The sequence below is a fragment of the Etheostoma spectabile genome, chromosome 8, assembly GCF_008692095.1.
Source record: "Etheostoma spectabile isolate EspeVRDwgs_2016 chromosome 8, UIUC_Espe_1.0, whole genome shotgun sequence".
In the NCBI taxonomy this organism is placed as follows: Eukaryota; Metazoa; Chordata; class Actinopteri; order Perciformes; family Percidae; genus Etheostoma; species Etheostoma spectabile.
In genome coordinates, this window is record NC_045740.1 from 12,269,925 (window position 1) to 12,286,380 (window position 16,456).

At 40.4% G+C, this 16,456-nt stretch overlaps 2 protein-coding genes across 7 annotated transcripts in view; both read left to right on the forward strand.

The window, feature by feature from the left end:
- The window catches only part of nr1h4 (nuclear receptor subfamily 1, group H, member 4), a 28,750-nt gene extending 27,270 nt beyond the window's left edge, over positions 1-1,480 (forward strand). For all 4 annotated transcript variants that reach the window (XM_032522846.1, XM_032522848.1, XM_032522849.1 and 1 more), the window contains one exon: positions 1,469-1,480. The gene's annotated coding sequence lies outside the window, so the exon portion shown is untranslated. The remainder of the gene's footprint in view (positions 1-1,468) is intronic.
- Positions 1,481-2,043: 563 nt separating this feature from the next.
- Positions 2,044-16,338, forward strand: nudt4a (nudix (nucleoside diphosphate linked moiety X)-type motif 4a). Of its 3 annotated transcripts, XM_032522504.1 has the most exons (6): positions 2,044-2,607; positions 7,840-7,950; positions 12,161-12,187; positions 12,710-12,754; positions 13,048-13,135; positions 14,878-16,338. In XM_032522504.1, the coding sequence occupies exons 1-6, from the start codon at positions 2,509-2,511 to the stop codon at positions 15,102-15,104; spliced, it is 597 nt and encodes a 198-aa protein (XP_032378395.1). In that variant the 5' UTR covers positions 2,044-2,508; the 3' UTR covers positions 15,105-16,338. The 3 variants fall into 3 exon arrangements, with proteins under 3 accessions (XP_032378395.1, XP_032378398.1, XP_032378396.1); XM_032522505.1 differs by lacking the exon at positions 12,161-12,187 and having other exon boundaries at positions 2,049-2,607; XM_032522507.1 differs by lacking the exons at positions 7,840-7,950; positions 12,161-12,187 and having other exon boundaries at positions 2,045-2,607.
- The last annotated feature ends 118 nt before the right edge of the window (positions 16,339-16,456 follow it).

A 16,456-nucleotide genomic window follows, 5' to 3' on the forward strand; every position in this document is an offset into this window, starting at 1 on the left:
AGTGGACTATTGTTTCATCAGTGTGTGAAGGTTGAGATGGCCCCGGCTGAACTTGCTGGGTACTAGAAGTGTGCCCTAGGGGCTCATGTATAAAAGACTGCGCAGCTTTCATACCAGAAGATGGCGTACGGCCAAAACTTGAAAAGTATACCTATGCACAGAAACATTCCCGTGCTTATGTGTTTGTTGCACATTTCATCCATGGGAAAAAAAAAAAAAGAGGATGACTGAAAATATTTTCTAAGTTGATTTTCATTAATTTCCCATCCCCATAGAGGTTAAATAGCCTGCGAATTAAACAAATATCTGTGTGAAAGGTGTGAAATATTAGCCACATAAATGATCAAACTTTTATGGAATATCAGGGGATATAATTATGGGTTTTTTTCATAGACATATGCCAGTAAGTGAAGTGGAAACGTTACTTTGTAATGTTTGGTGATTTTGGGCACTTTTCCGTTTGATTTCGCAACGTTACCGAGCCAGAAAAGACGCAATCTCACGTCAATTGACGTGAGATTGCGTCTTTTCTAGCGTTATAACCAGGAGGGAACGTTCCCTAAACGTTAGCTTTTGGTTTGGTTCGAACGAACCTTTAGAGAACCAAAAACTAACGTTCCCTAACGTTCCCTAAACGTTCTGTGTTAGTGGGGAAGTTTTAGTCATTTTTTTAACATCACAAAGTGTCCGTGAAAACCAGCGTACATGCTTTTCGTGCGTACGCAACGTTTATATATGAGGCCCCTGGTCTTTTCCAACAAAAGAGTTCTTTATATAGATTATATTATTTTATACAGTGTCACTAATAAAGTGTTGCAAATCGAATCGAAGTCATACTGTTTTCTAAACTTAGTGCTTATAATGCACACCGTTATGAACCTGAGCTGTATGTCCTCTCCAACCAAATCTGTTCCAGTCAGATGACGTTCGAAGGAGTCTTCAGAGAGAAAACTGTAGCCTGTATGCCCCCATGCCCCTGACATTTTAACAATTATCTCTGCAAAGCGAGCGTGGTATGGTTCATTTTAATCCTCATGTAAGCTATAGTGCTGCTTTGAGTGTGGGCTTTAGTTTATTTTTTTTACCAGATATCAGTGTCCTAAAGTTTTGAATGTCAACTACGTCCTGACTGTGGACAGCCTTGAAAAGTCTACAATGAAAATACACATCCAGCTAATCAGACATTGTTACTTTGAAACACCTCGATACATGTTCACCCTTGAACACATCCTGTGGTTTAGAGACAGTCCACGTCCACTAGAGGGAAGCCCCGAGCTTTGTAACTCACATGTCTACCTGTGGCTACTCAGCATGCTGCTGTAAATAACCACTACCAAGTGAGTGTTACCACCACACCCCCAGACCAGACTGCTGCACAGAAACTAAACGTTTCAGCGTTGTGGATATAGGTCTGTTGATGCTTGACCTTAAAACTGCAGGGAACGGCCTCTTCAGTTACTGTGGGAAGTTTAGGACTCACGATCATCCAAATGCTACTGGTTGAGATTTTTTTGCGCATGACATGAACCTCAACTGCCAAGATATGAGTCAAGGCAGCAGGTCATTTTGGTATGAAAGAAAACAGTAAATATTGAGGCACGGTTTATTTTGGGCTATTTATGTTTTTATGTAGGCCTCTTTGTTTATTTTGGGTAGGCCTAGCTTGTTTTTGTTTCTGTAGATGTGGAATGTGGAAAGGAATAATTCCCTATATATATATATATATATATATATATATATATATATATATGTATGTATGTATATATATATACATACATATATACATATGAGATAAAAGTGTGGGGGAATATAAGAAAGTGTTATGGGATGGAGAATGATGTTTTATAATAATAAAACAATAAAACTGAAAGAATAATCATTGAAATAAAACGCTCTTATCACAAATGTGTTCGTATCTCATGGGAAAAGACACTCAAATTATCTTCAAAGTAGGCTCAGTTTAGGGATTTAAGATCTCAAGAGCGGCACTTGAAAGCAGCATTAAAAAATTCTGAGAAAAGCATTAAACACGCACGCGGCGTTTTTTACGAAAACTACGGTCGCGTGAAGCTGACAGTTGTACAAAGACTCGATCCATGTTTGGCTTATTAATCGTCTTTTCAATGACTAACAAGAAACTGAGTGTAACGTAGGAGCGGACAGGTAGCTTGTTGCGCAGCTCTCAGGTCAGCTGGTAGCTCAGCGACCACAGATGGGAGCGAGTTTGTGGAATCATTCGTGTTGACAGCGGCACTAAACCACCATGGGAGGTACAATATACGACCAGAAGCAGTCTGACATTGTCCAGGAATGTACGAACCGAGTACACACTTTGTAACTGGGACTATCTGAAGAAGCTGAAGTTGGGGAGTTTTTACGCCGCCGCTGCTGCTCTTCCACTCTCCCGTCGCGGGACACCCGAAGCCACTCCGCTCAGCGGCTGGTTGAATCCAGAGTTTCGCTATTTCTGACATTTTCTTTCGGGCACTCGACGATTAGAGACAATAAATGATGAAGTTTAAGCCCAACCAGACCAGGACGTACGACGGCGAAGGGTTCAAGAGGAGGGCGGCGTGTTTGTGTTTTAAAAACGACAAGGAGGACGAGGTAAGTTGCTAAAGTAAGACGGCTAAAGTTTAAACTCTGGCTGTCTATCTATACAGGACGCTTTATCTGTGCACACTATAGACTAACAGACATGCCATTGCGAGTTGCAGATTAATATTGTGTGTGAGGTGCATTCCCAGTCTTTAATTGAGGTGTTGGGCAGAGGTGAACATAACTTGGCTAAAATTCAAAATACTTGACCTATCAAACAACAAGCTGGCACTCACTGTATGTAACCAGCACTCAGCAGGGGACCATCATTTTCATTTCCTGTCCAGGAGGCAATCCATATAACTTATAATTCATAAAGACAGGCATCCTCATTGTGTCCTGGGATTGCAAACTGTGCTGGCAACTGACAGTCCTGCATCCTCGATAATTGATTTGGTTGTGTCCGCAGATGTAGATCTTATAGGTTTTAATATTGCATGCGAGTATAACCTTTAGTGGCACCTGGGTATGTAATGCACCTAAGCCTTTTTAATACCATCTACCATTGTAAAACATTTTATCTAGCCTACATTTATGCACATATAGGTGGCATCTGTTTAGTAACTTACACTGGGATCAGCTGATGTGGTTATTGTACAGGGTCTTTTAATTATCAACTATGTCATTGAGATCACTAATCCTTTGCTGAGGCACCAGGCAACTCACTCACTCTACTGCTGCTGCATTTCTGACAATATCCAATGTGCAACCATGAAATTAAACGCAGTCACAAAACTGTATTATGATGTCGTTTAAGTGCTGCAACATTTGTCCCATCCATTCCTATTTGTCATACAGCTAAGGTAACATCTGCTCAGTTTGCACAAACCCACTCAAAAAGGCTTTCCTTAAAAAGAGGGCTGCTATAGGTGAACATTAAATGTGACATGTTAATAATAATAATACAAATACTAATATCAAATGCATCCTGCCACCTAAAGGGTTGTGTAGCTGATGATGATTTTTTACAGTATATGCACACTGACATTACAAATGACTATGTTTGAATACGTCTCCCACTGCAGCTAACATAAAAGTTTCCAGAACTTTTAATTTCATTTGATGCTACTAACTTTTTTTTGTTTGTGGTAATAATAAGTAAGACAGAGTTGGTATGGAAGTTATTAACTATTCAAGTTGTACACTGGGGACAGCGGTTGTCCTAGATCACAACGTGTCTGCCTAGTGACGGCAGCCCATCTCAGGACCACATTCGATAGGGGGAGTGGGGGGTCGTAGGGGGCTGGTTGAATGTAACGCTGTGTGCCAAACACCAAGTGACCTATCAGCTGCGATTTATAGAAACAAGGTGCAGGCACTTGCTGTCCCTTGACAGATTTGCTTTCCTGCTCCTGCTCTTACCCTCTCTCTCTCTCTCTCTCTCTCTCTCTCTCTCTCTCTCTCTCTCTCTCTCTCTCTCTCTCTCTCTCTCTCTCTCTCTCTCTCTCTCCTGCTGGAGTGCTGACATATGCCTAAAGTCACTTTTGAGTATTTTTGATTGTACTGGAGGAGGATGAAATGGTCTCACATGCCATGCTGATCTTGTCCTTTATTTGCACTGTTTGCGCTTTGATTGCATGTGTCACATTTCATGTGCTAAACTACCATCCAGTCTGCATGCCTGGTTTATATTCACTTCCTCTACATGTCAGCTGGAGTCCAGGAGGACAGGAAAAAGTCTGGCGGAAGAATTCTAGACAGCATGACTTCATTTTGTTGGTAGTCAGAAAAACAATGCACCTTCAATTCAACATAAAATAACAATATTACATATGTTTCTTATCTTTATACCAGGGCTCTTCCAGTGTTTTTTAAGCCAAGGAACTATTATCTGAAAGAGAGATGGACAGAGACCCCCTGCTACATATTGTAGAAGATTAAACCAGGCCTACAATAATGTGTAGTGCAGCCTGAAGCCTTTATACACACTGTACCTTTCAATGCATACAATACTAAGTTATTAAAATATTAATGGTTGGCATCATTTTAATAAATCATATTGCATGGGGCACAGTGGATCTTTGGGATGAATTGTATCTGTGGTTGGCTATCTTTGGGACTATACCTTACCTAGAGGCCAGTAAGCCTATTTTTGAAAAAATATTTTCAAAAACTGACAATACAATAAATTGGAGGCCACCTTTTGATGACTCTGGGGACCATCCAGGGGTCCCGGACCCCCTGTTGAAGTGCTCTGCCTCATACCATATACAGTATCATGCTGTAAATGGCATATCAAGTTTTGTTACTAGTAAGTATGCTGGAAATAGGAAACGTTTATCCAATTAACCAGTAGGTCTTACAATATAATGTAATCTAGTAAAAAAAACTGTTTCCAAAATTATTATCAAATTTAGCATTTTGGCTGGACAGTAGCCAAAGTTTAATGCATAACATCAAGACAACATTATTTACACATGTATCTGAGGATAATATCTGTCATCAGTATCTTAGCTGTATTATGATGGGATGTAGATCCCCTTTAAAGCAGATGTGGTTGTGCGCATTGAAGGCACTCCTGACTGAGCTCTCACTGAGGTGTGTGATGCCTGTTGGGGTCATTAACCTCCTTTGCTGAGCTCTTTGTTGTCATACAGAAAAGCGACTGCTGATCCAGTGTTTTTTGAAAAGCCTTTTGGCTGGGAGTGTGTGTGTTTGTGAGTAGTTGCGTACGTGGAAGTGCTTACGTGCTTCACGTGGCGTTTGTGTAAAATTGGGCATGCATGTGTGTGTTGTTTGGATTTGGCGCAGAGACTCAAATGAGACTCTGCTCTCATCCCCTTCAGCTATTATTTACCACCACATCAGTCATCAGCAGCAAACTCTTCACATGAATGCCACATACAGTTTAACACAAAGTGATGGACCAATTAATCGGGTTGATTTTTGCCATTTTAAGATAATAGGCCGATGCCTGTGCTCACGAGGCTGATTAACAGGAAATGTAGTGGCTTACTTACAGGGATTGAAAAACTATTGTGTAGGTGTGAACTTCTTTGCCCGACGAACAAAACATTCATCAAATTTGTCATATTGGATGTGTTTGGCACAGTAAGCAAGTGTAAGTGTGAAGCCTTTAGGGGCCGTCCACTCAACAACAGAAAGTTTTAACAACATTTTTCCTTTGCGTTTTCAAAACTACGCTGCAAGTTTCAGTCTACAACTAAAAACAGAGACAAACCAGACAATAACGATGTTAAATACATGTTTATCTTAAGTTCACTTGTTATTATTATTAAATTGTATTTTATCAGATGAAAAAAAAAAATTATATCAGCCATTGGACGCTCTGCTCTCTAAACATCGGTATCGGACATTGAAAAATCCATAACAGTTGACCACTAGTAACACCCCTTTTGGACATTAAATACAGTAGTACAGTGCCTATATCTTTGATTAATTTAGATCAATTTGTAGCTATCTGATTTCACTTTGACATTAAAGGGTGTCAAATGAGCCACAGTAAATCTACTTTGACTCAGTGTTGTGGGACAATAAAACACAAAAACGTCCAAGTGGGGTCAACTACTTTTACTTTATGTGTACTGTTTCTTCTAGGTTATCTAAAAGGAATGTATTATGAAAAGTTCCGCTTCATTACTGATTCAAGTAAGACCTCAAATTAGTAAAGTGGATTGGCAGGATTGCCTCAAGGGATGCATCATTGTGTTTCATCCTTTGGCATCCATATTTCACTCTATAAAGAGTTAACAATCTAACTCTACAGGTTTACGAGTGAGTGAGTGGCTGTGGCAGATTACCTGACAGCAAAATCACTTGTCCCTTTTAACTTGGCCTGGTATCCATCCACAAGTATTGACAGAGTTGCCTGTGTTAAGTCACATGACTTTCTTAACATAGGTCCACACGGTCTCCAGAGAAAGACATGCACATGTATTTAAGCATTTATCGTATGTTAATCTTCCAAAGCATGTAGACCATTAACAGGAGCTCTTTGTGTGTTTATAGTTGTAGTTCCATAGTGTGCTGTTTCATGATCAGGTTGCTGACTGAGGAATCTCACAGTGAGACTGTTTGTGGGTTTTATCTTACTCTTGACCTTTTTGTTACAGAATTGAATTACTGTCAAGCTCAGTCACACAGCATGAAGTTTCACTCATCACTCTCATTTCTGTGCAATAGAGACCACCTTTGACGGCAGGGAAGTTGTTTTTATTACATCACAAGTCTGCCATGCTTCCACCATCAGGTCTCAGGAGGAATGCAGACACATCTTAATGTAGGGAAACCTCTACTGGGACAATTGACAGTTGTGGTCACCGATTGTGTTTAACATGCCATGTGCTGATTTTTGGTGCAAGGTTTTAGGCAATCTTTGCTGCCAAGAGAGCCATTACTGGCTTATCCAGTGCTAGAGAATGTAGTGGCGGCACATGTCTGAGAGAATTCAGAAAGTTATTCACATGAACTTAATGTGGGTTGGTGTGGTGCCAGATAGGGTTTAAGGTCAAGTGACTGCATCGCTAGAGGGGCACCGTGCTCAAAGAGGACCACACTGCATGTGTTGGAGGTCAGTAAAATATATTTATTGTGGGGCTTTAGTTTGATTATTTGTGATCAGACTGCTGATTTGTCATGTTTATTAGCTCCTCAAGCTTTTAATCTTTTATTTTTGTTTATTTTTTTTATTTTTTAAATGACGGCTGAAATGGGCTACTGTAGTGTTACTTGTCGGAAAGTTTCATAGTGGATTTTTATTTTGTTGTCAACTGTATTTAATTTGGAAGTTGTTGTCATGAAAATATTTAACAATAAAATAACAGGTATTACTTCCAGGTGGGGCTTGTATTGTGTCCCGCTGGGGTCATATCTCAGACTGCATAACTCTCAGGCAGAAAAAGTGAGTAAGGCTTTAGTGTTGGGGAAATAATATCAAATAAAATGTAGCTTAACCACAATAATATTCAGTCTAAAGGTGGCTGTTTTTCACATCATGAACATCATGCAACAGTTTACTCTCATTCACTCATTTTAATTAGGTGGAGGGGCATGCTAAGCAGCCCCATCCACACTACGCTCGTATTGCATTAAGTAAATGAAGAGAATGACTGGCATGACATGCAAGATGTTTGATACACATTCTGCTGAATGACTAGCACCACACTCAGCCGCCGTCAAACATGTATAGTGGTGACGCACTCTAAACTTGGGCATGCCGTTGGTGTGTTTTTGGCATCCCAGACTCAGCAGAGTCATGATGAAGGTCTTTCTCCTTGGCAGGTGCTACTGGTGAGCAGCAGTCGTCATCCAGACCAATGGATCGTGCCAGGAGGAGGAATGGAGCCTGAGGAGGAGCCCTGTGGGGCCGCCGTCAGGGAGGTGTACGAAGAGGTGAGCTCACTTACTAAAAAAACGGAAGAAAACATCATGCGACTGTTCTTCTACATTTTGGGGTTGACACTACTTTGAAGCAGCCTGTAAAACCATTAAATGTCCATAGTGTTTGTGTGAGTGTTTGCCTACAGATTGCATACACTTGATGCTGCTGGCCGTTTTCCAAAGCATAATATCCATATGTATTTAGATTATTCTCTCCCTCCCAGTGAGCCACTGCTTCCATTTGCGCTAGTGTGAAAATAAAAAAAATAAGACATTTGAAAATCAACTTGTCTTGGAACTTGCATGAGATTGCCAATTTATCATATATATCATTTTTAAGGGAGTCAAAGTTATAATGCTGCTACATGACAATGCAGGTGAAAGTAGGACTTAGTTGTTGTGAGCTCAACTGGTTGTGGGAATTTCCAACATGTGAGTAATGAGAGTCAGATGATAAACAGCATTGCTTTTAGAAGCTGTGTAAATGAAAGTGGAAGAGAAACATTAAGCAAATAAGAGATTGTGAACTAGGGCATTTCATGTGTTCAAAAGGTCTTCGGTGGGGAAACTCCCCAAGACTCAGATTTTGGAACTTTGCCCAAGCATGTGAACGCATTAGTTCATTAGCATAAGAAACATTATTAAAACCCGGACTCAGTGGGTGTAAATGTGGTTAATAATCCAACTAAAACCTGGTATGATCCTTAAAGTTTACATAATATGAGCATATATATATTTTTTTTTATATTTATTATTTTTTTTATTTTATTGCGTTTTCAGTGTTTAGACACAGAAAGAAAGAAAAAACAAAACAAAAAACAAAAAAAACACAAAACCTACATGACAGCTCTTACATGACAGATGTACACATGCCATTGGTAACGCACATTCTTAAAAAAGATTTGATTATATTCAATAGATTTTGACAGACTAGTGGCACGGACAAATGATCATTATCATAAACATAAAGTGAGTATAGCAACAATTCTTGAAATGTATTGCTGTCACTGGTCACAGTATGCAAGGCTCTAACTGTTCTATAAGCCAGATCCAGATGGTGTTTGGTCTTTTTTTGCCCCCAACATCTCCTTCCAGGCACCGCGAAAATAGTTATGTTTAGGGTTAAGGTCAGGGTTAGCAGCCTGGAAGGCGACGTTTGAGGCAGTAAACGCCCTCGAGGGACCCAGATGAGAGATGGAAATATTTGGCAATGCTATATGCAGTGGGTACAGAAAGTATTCAGACCCCTTTACATTTTTCACTCTGTTTCATTGCAGCCATTTTCCAAAAATCAAAAAAGTTTATTTTATTCCTCATTAATGTACACCCAGCACCCCATCTTGACAGAAAAAAAAAAATTGTTGCAAATTTATAAAAAAAACCCCCTGAAATATCACATGGTCATGAGTATTCAGACCCTTTGCTCAGTATTGAGTAGAAGCACCCTTTTTCACCCTTGGGAATGATGCAACACGTTTCTTACACCTGGATTTGGGGATCCTTTGCCATTCGTCCTTGCAGGTCCTCTCCAGTTCCGTCAGGTTGGATGGTAACGTTGGTGGACAGCCATTTTCAGGTCTCTCCAGAGATGCTCAATAGGGTTTAGGTCAGGGCTCTGGCTGGGCCCAAGAATGGTCACAGAGTTGTTCCGAAGCCACTCCTTTGTTATTTTAGCTGTGTGCTTACGGTCATTGTCTTGTTGGAAGGTGAACCTTCAGCCCAGTCTGAGGTTCTGAGCACTCTGGATGAGGTTTTCTTCCAGGATATCTCTGTTCTTGGCCGCATTTATCTTTCCTTCGATTGCAACCAGTCGACCAGTCCCTGCAGCTGAAAAACACCCCCATGATGCAGGATGCTGCCACCACCATGTTTCACTGTTGGGATTGTATTGGGCAGGTGATGAGCGGTGCCTGGTTTTCTCCACACATACCGCTTAGAATTAACGCCATTTAGTTTAATCTTGGTCTCATCAGACCAAAGAATCTTATTTTTCATAGTCTGGGAGTCCTTCGTGTGTTTTTTGGCAAACTCTATGCAGGCTTTCATATGTCTTGCACTAAGGAGAGGCTTCCGTCGGGCCACTAGCTCATAAAGGCCTGACTGGTAGAGGGCTGCAGTGATAGTTGACTTCGTAGAACTTTCTCCCATCTCCCTACTGCATCTCTGGAGCTCAGCCACAGTGATCTTTGGGTTCTTCTTTACCTCTCGCACCAAGGATCTTCTCCCATGATTGCTCAGTTTGGCTGGACGACCAGGTCTAGGAAGAGTTCTAGTCGTCCCAAACTTCTTCCATTTAAGGATTATGGTGGCCAATGTGTTCTTAGGAACCTTGAGTGCCGCAGAAATTGTTTTGTAACCTTGGCCAGATCTGTGCCTTGCCACAATTGTGTCTCTGAGCTCCTTGGGCAGTTCCTTCAGCCTCATGATTCTCATTTGCTCTGACATGCACTGTGTGCTGTAAGGTCTTATATAGACAGGTGTTTGCCTTTCCTAACCCAGTCCGATCAGTTTAATTACACACAGCAGGACTCCAATAAAGGAGTAGAACCATCTCAAGGAGTATCAGAAGAAATGTACAGCATATGAGTGTCACGGCAAAGGGTCTGAATACTTATGACCATGTGATGTTTCAGTTTTTCTTTTTTAATAAATTTGCAAAAATTCTATATTTCAGTTTTTTTCTGTCACTATGGGGTGCTGAGCGTACATTTATAAGAAATAAAATGAACTTTTTTGATTTTTGGAAAATGGCTGCAATGAAACAAAGAGTGAAAAATGTAAAGGGGTCTGAATACTTTCCGTACCCACTGTACATTGCCAGTTTATTGTTCGGTGGTTAAGTAAAGTGAGTTGCTGGTAGTTGGAGTGGAGTGAGCTGTGAGCCCCTGCCTTGGATAGTAGTGTGTTGACGGTTTTGAAGTATGACAGTGACATTTAGGGAGGGTTTCCAGTTACCCACATCCTGTGCCTCCCAGACCAGACATGTACCTGAATATAGATGAGCTTCACAACAACTGCAGTGACAAGCTAACAATTCAAAACGTCATGTTTAATACCCTGCTGTCAAGATAAATGCCAATATGATAGTTTTCATTTGTGAAGGTTTTTCTTTCCTATCAGGCGATTTTCAAATTTAATTGTGATATCTTTTTTTTGTAAAATCACTAAGACAATCACAGATGACATTTTGACAAAAGTACTCGCAGATATACTGCAAATATAACCATGATAAATCTTTCGTGTTTTTTTTATCCCTCACTATAGACCATAGCTGTGTCCCAGTTCTACGCTACATACCAGCTCCAAGCAGGAATATCTAATGTGTTTCAACTGGAAAAGTGACAGCATCCTTAAAAATGAACAGCATGCATAATGTACTGAAAAACGTGTGCTTTTGTATGTGTGTTAATGTAGACCATTTGACCACAAAGCTATCCACAATGAAAATTAGAGGAGCTGCTTCCAGCTGCACAACATTAAAATAAATTGCAGATGTTGGTTAAACTGCCTCAAGAAAGACATTTTGCTTTATTTGGTATTATTTTGTAAAGTTTGAAGTATGTGGATGTCTTGAATATTTACTGTGAAAACAATATAATACACAATGAAGACAAGTATAACAGTACATACTGTATACAATTAATATAAAATATGGGATTGAGACACAGCAATTGTCTCTGTCTGTTGTGAAGTCTATGGGTGTTAGACATCCTAACTGATCAAACGTTATAGGCAAAGTCTGAAATATGCTGCACAGCAAGGGCCAAGCCAAGCCATGAGCTCCTGGAGTGTCTCTGTGGGTCTTCCAGCCAGCAACAGGGAGATTCTTATTTATTTTGTTTGCAACAAAAAGTTGATTATTAATGCCACCGGTTTCTGCTGACTTGGAGCATGCTCCACAAGCTCCCGAGCTTCAATGACAAAAACTAGTATGGTGGTTCCTTTTCTGCTTGTAAAAAAGGTTTGGATCAAAGCACTCTCTTCTTGTGACCCGTCATCTCAGGGTATAGTTTGTCTATCAGTTTGTGACTAGTTAAAATAAAGAATGACTTTGAATATTTTTCAGCACCCTCATGCTGTAAAACCAGTATGTGATCACTTCAGTATCCAATAGGAAAATGAAACTTAATTTTCTAAAGCTGATTTTCTTGTCTTATATTTTTTTACCCCACTAATCATCTCCATTGACTTTGGAACTTCTCGGGGGTTTCCTGAGCCCCAGGTTGGAGCCCACTGCTCTAGGATACATGTGAGTTGTTGATGTTTTCCCCGCTAAATTCAGGGGCCGTGATCTTTTAAAAAAAGTATGATGGTCACAAGCTGTGCATAAGCAGAACCAGATCTCGACTTGTGCGCTGTGCGTGTGTTAAGCCCCGCTGTCTCGTCATCCTGTCACTCAGACTAAGTTTAGGTCTACCTGGTCACCTCTGCTATGCTGCCTCACAAGCATGCGGCGATGCTAGGATGGTACCCGCTCGCGGCACAGGCTTCCATGTCCTAAATGAGACAAATGTTCAACTAAGAATGTGCATACATATCTACACAGAGACAAGCTGTTCTTGCTGTGTAGCAGCTGTGTGAAAATATCAGTGACACAGTGACAACTTTGCTGACAGCTTTGTTGGTACGAATTGATCAGTCCCTGTGAAAAGTGAACAAATCTACTTAGTGATTTACATGTAATGTTCAGTACCGGTGAAAAACACTGTGCTGTCACTCAGATGTAAATGTATTGGATGACTCCTGATTAGTTTTCTTCATGTGTGTTCAGGCTGGTGTGAAGGGAAAGCTTGGCAGACTACTCGGGATTTTTGAGGTAAGCATCAAACTAATTTCTTCAAAACCCAAATGTGGCTAATAATACATAATATAATACCGATTAAAAGCCAGCAACAACTCAGCTGGTTACTACCCTCCTATCATGCCTGGGATACATATGTAGGCAAGCAAAGTTAGACAGGTTACATGTTTTTGTTCATGTTGCATCTATGAAGAAACAGTACTGTGTTCACATAGTGTCTTTTATTGTATATGAAAGTGTTGCTTGCATTGCATTGACACAGTTTATTGCAGTGGTATAAAGTAGTGTCTTTATTTAAACCTTTCCAGCAAAATAAAGACAGAAAGCACAGGACGTACGTCTACACCCTCATAGTGACGGAGACACTGGAAGACTGGGAGGATTCTGTTAACATTGGTATGCTTTTACATTTAAGTCTCATTTTGTCAACGTATGGGGCGTCTGTGGCTCAGTGGTAGCGCGGTCGCCTTCCAATCGGAAGGTTGGTGGTTCGATCTCTGACCCTGCAGTACCATGTCGAAATGTCCTTGGGCAAGACACTTAACCCTGAGTTGCCCCCATTGCTGCGCCATTGGAGTGTAAATTTGAGTGTTTATTTGATGAGCTGGTGGCACCTCGTACAGCAGCCGCGACCAAAGTGTATTAATGCGTGTGAAGAGTTCCTTTTACTATGTAAAAGGGCTTTGAGTGGTCGTTAAGACTAGAAAAGTGCTATATAAGAACAGCTGATTGTTTGCATAAATTATGCTGCAGTTATTTACCCATACACAGGAAAAAGCGTTTAGTTTTGTTCCAGGGGTTTATTGACACTAAATGAATTTGATTGAGGTTGTCAAGCCCATATATTTAGATTTTCAGGCAAATTAAAATATTTATGTGTAAATCGTATCAATACACAGGTCATACTATTTCTGTGCACAATCATAACGACATAAAGAACTTATTCTGACTCGCACTCAGTTCAAATGATTTTGTTGTCTCTTTGACGGTAGAGGTGACGGTTGTGAAAGACTGTTTGGGTGTCCATCCAGGACATGTGGTCACAAGTGATTTTGAATGGCTTTGGCATTTCAAATCTTACGCATCTCTTGGGACTTAGTAACTCGTTCACTATTCCTAACTCATCTGGAAAACAGTAATAATTCACTCCCTTTACCCACAGAAATAGAGTTCTGCCAGTTCACAAGGGGGAGGAGTGTTTACTGTGCCCAGTTGTTTTCCAGTTATCAACACTCACCACAGCCCCCTCCTTACTTGTCCTCTCTTGCCCTGCATGGCACAGGGACTAAGCTGGTGTAGCTTACTTTCCCCCACTGCTGAAAGGCCAGCAGTGGTGTACTTCAGGGTGTCAACATACAGTAAAGTAGGCAAACCCCTCCCCTCCCACACGACCCTCAGATAATCACAGGCCACGGTAAAGTCCTTTACCAAAAGGCTGTTTTAAATTGAATGGGAGTAGATGATGGGTTTGAAGAAATGTATTCATAACTCCCAGCTGACGCTTTACTGGACACACATCGTTTTTATGGAAGGTGCTTTTTAGGAAAGTTTGGTGACATGAGGGCTTCATTAACACTAACTAAAGCGCATCAGAAATTTCCATCTCCACTCTGACTTTAGTACTGCAACATGTGCTGAAAGGTTTATCCTTGAGCTTGTTATATAACATTGTGGTTTAGCAATTTATGGTTATTTTTCTTGTTGAGCAATCGTACTCACCGCTCAGTCAGACACACAGTAATACTGCTGAAGTTGTCATGGGCTGCAGAGCAGTGGCAGTTTTATCTCATAGGTTATCTATCATAGTACGAACGTTTCATACAAGTTGAGGGCAAAAAATGAATGAGGGGCATATGTTATCCATATGTTATCATCTACTATTTATTCAGTGTCTCATTTAAAGGGTCAATATGCTTAATACATACCAAACAATACGCGTGTTCAGTCGTCAAAATATGGAATAGGGAAGGCTATTTTTTTTTTTTTCCGAAGCCGACATTTTGGCAGATTCTATACCTCAAGGTCTCAGGTTCAATCCCAATGATGGCCAACATTCAGTATAATCCAAGTGGCATTGAGCACAACACCTAATCTCTACCTGTTGATCAGCTCTTGTCCTCTCTTGAATGTTTTCACAGGAAGGAAGAGGAAGTGGTTCAATGTTGACGATGCCATCAGGGTGCTGCAGAGCCACAAGCCTGTTCACGCAGAGTACCTATGCAGGCTCACAAACACCTATAACCCCGCCTGCAATCCTGTGTGTAGCCCATCTCACAGCAACGCCCCGAGCTCCCAAGTGATGCACCACAACACGCCTCACTATGTGTTTTGCTCCACACAGGGCTCAGATGTAGCCAATAGATAGGGCAAGCGGCTCGACACCGGGATAAAAGAAAGACTTTTGCATTACTAACGCAGCCTCTTAATGTGTACAGCATGGACTTCCTTTAAGTTGATTTGAAACCCATTTTAAGGGAGTGCCAACATTTTTAAGTTTTATATGTATATTTTTTAACAACCATTACCAGGTGATAAATCAAATGTGTCCCTTTTAAAGTGTTCAGCTTTAAATGGATTTTTTCAGTGTGCTCCTTATCCAATGTGAAGGTTCAGTTTAGTCTTCATTGCAGAATATTTTACTAGCAGTGCACACAAGTGTTTGGGTGGTTTCCTGGGAAGTGTTTGCTTTTAGAGAAAGTTACATCCCCACAATGACTCAGTGGCAAATAATGCCCTTATTTACTACAAATCAGTTTTTTGTGTGAATTGTTATGACACATTTTGGAAGTAAAACAAATGTCACCTCACTATAACTTAACTTGTGACGTATTTGACGAAAAGAGAGCCAATGGCAAAGTCTGTTTTTTATACAGGAGTGAACAACACTGCTCCTCCTGTAATTACCATCTTACAAGTACACCCAGTATCATCTCCAAGCACTACTAATTGAGTAACACTGTAATAAAGATTAGGCAAATATCTGCAAACCAGCCATCATACTAAAATGGAGACCTGAACCGTTCTTGCTCAAAGATCCTTTTGTTGGTACATAATGTTAATATTGTAACACTGACTGTTGCATTGAACAAATTACTGCATATTGGTACAGTTAGATAAATATCAGCTTTTATATAGTGGAACAGAACTGCAGTCGGCATCATCAAAACTCACAAATGTGCCAAAGAAAGACAGTATTCAACACTACAGACTGTATCATACAAGGAATAAGACACTTATTATAAGTGCATTTGACAAATGTGAAGTCCTGTTAGTGTCTGACAGGCCTTGGTTTTAGAGGAGAAAAACAATGTGCTTTAGTCTGATTCTTCAGAGTGCCTTCACCAACAAAGTATAGTACTGTAGTACATTGGGTTTAGTTCTAGATACTTCAAACCCAACAGCACTGACTGGAAGCAGTACAACACAGTACCATACCCTTATATTTCTCAGCTGTTGTTAGATTTAAACACAAGGATGTTGGAGAAGGAAACTTGCAATTGTTACAATTGAATGTACAGTACTTAGTATGCATTGATTTAATTTATTTATTTAGGTTTTAATAGGGAACTACTCCCTCCATGAATAGGAAACTATGACAGGAAGTCATCGTCTTTTTTTATTCAGAATACAATTTATAGATATTCAGTCAACACAACAGGAAGTCATGGTCAGTGTGCCAGAATTTTGTCAAGAATACAACCGAAAGGGAGCGCAAAT

What these genes read in the sequence shown, in the direction of transcription:
- nudt4a (XM_032522504.1), top strand. Translation starts at nt 2,509, where the DNA reads ATGATGAAGTTTAAGCCCAACCAGACCAGGACGTACGACGGCGAAGGG. An exon ending in TCAGGGAGGTGTACGAAGAG is followed by an intron (nt 7,951 to 12,160) that starts GTGAGCTCACTT and finishes CCTGAGCCCCAG; the next exon opens with GTTGGAGCCCACTGCTCTAG. An exon ending in CCCACTGCTCTAGGATACAT is followed by an intron (nt 12,188 to 12,709) that starts GTGAGTTGTTGA and finishes ATGTGTGTTCAG; the next exon opens with GCTGGTGTGAAGGGAAAGCT.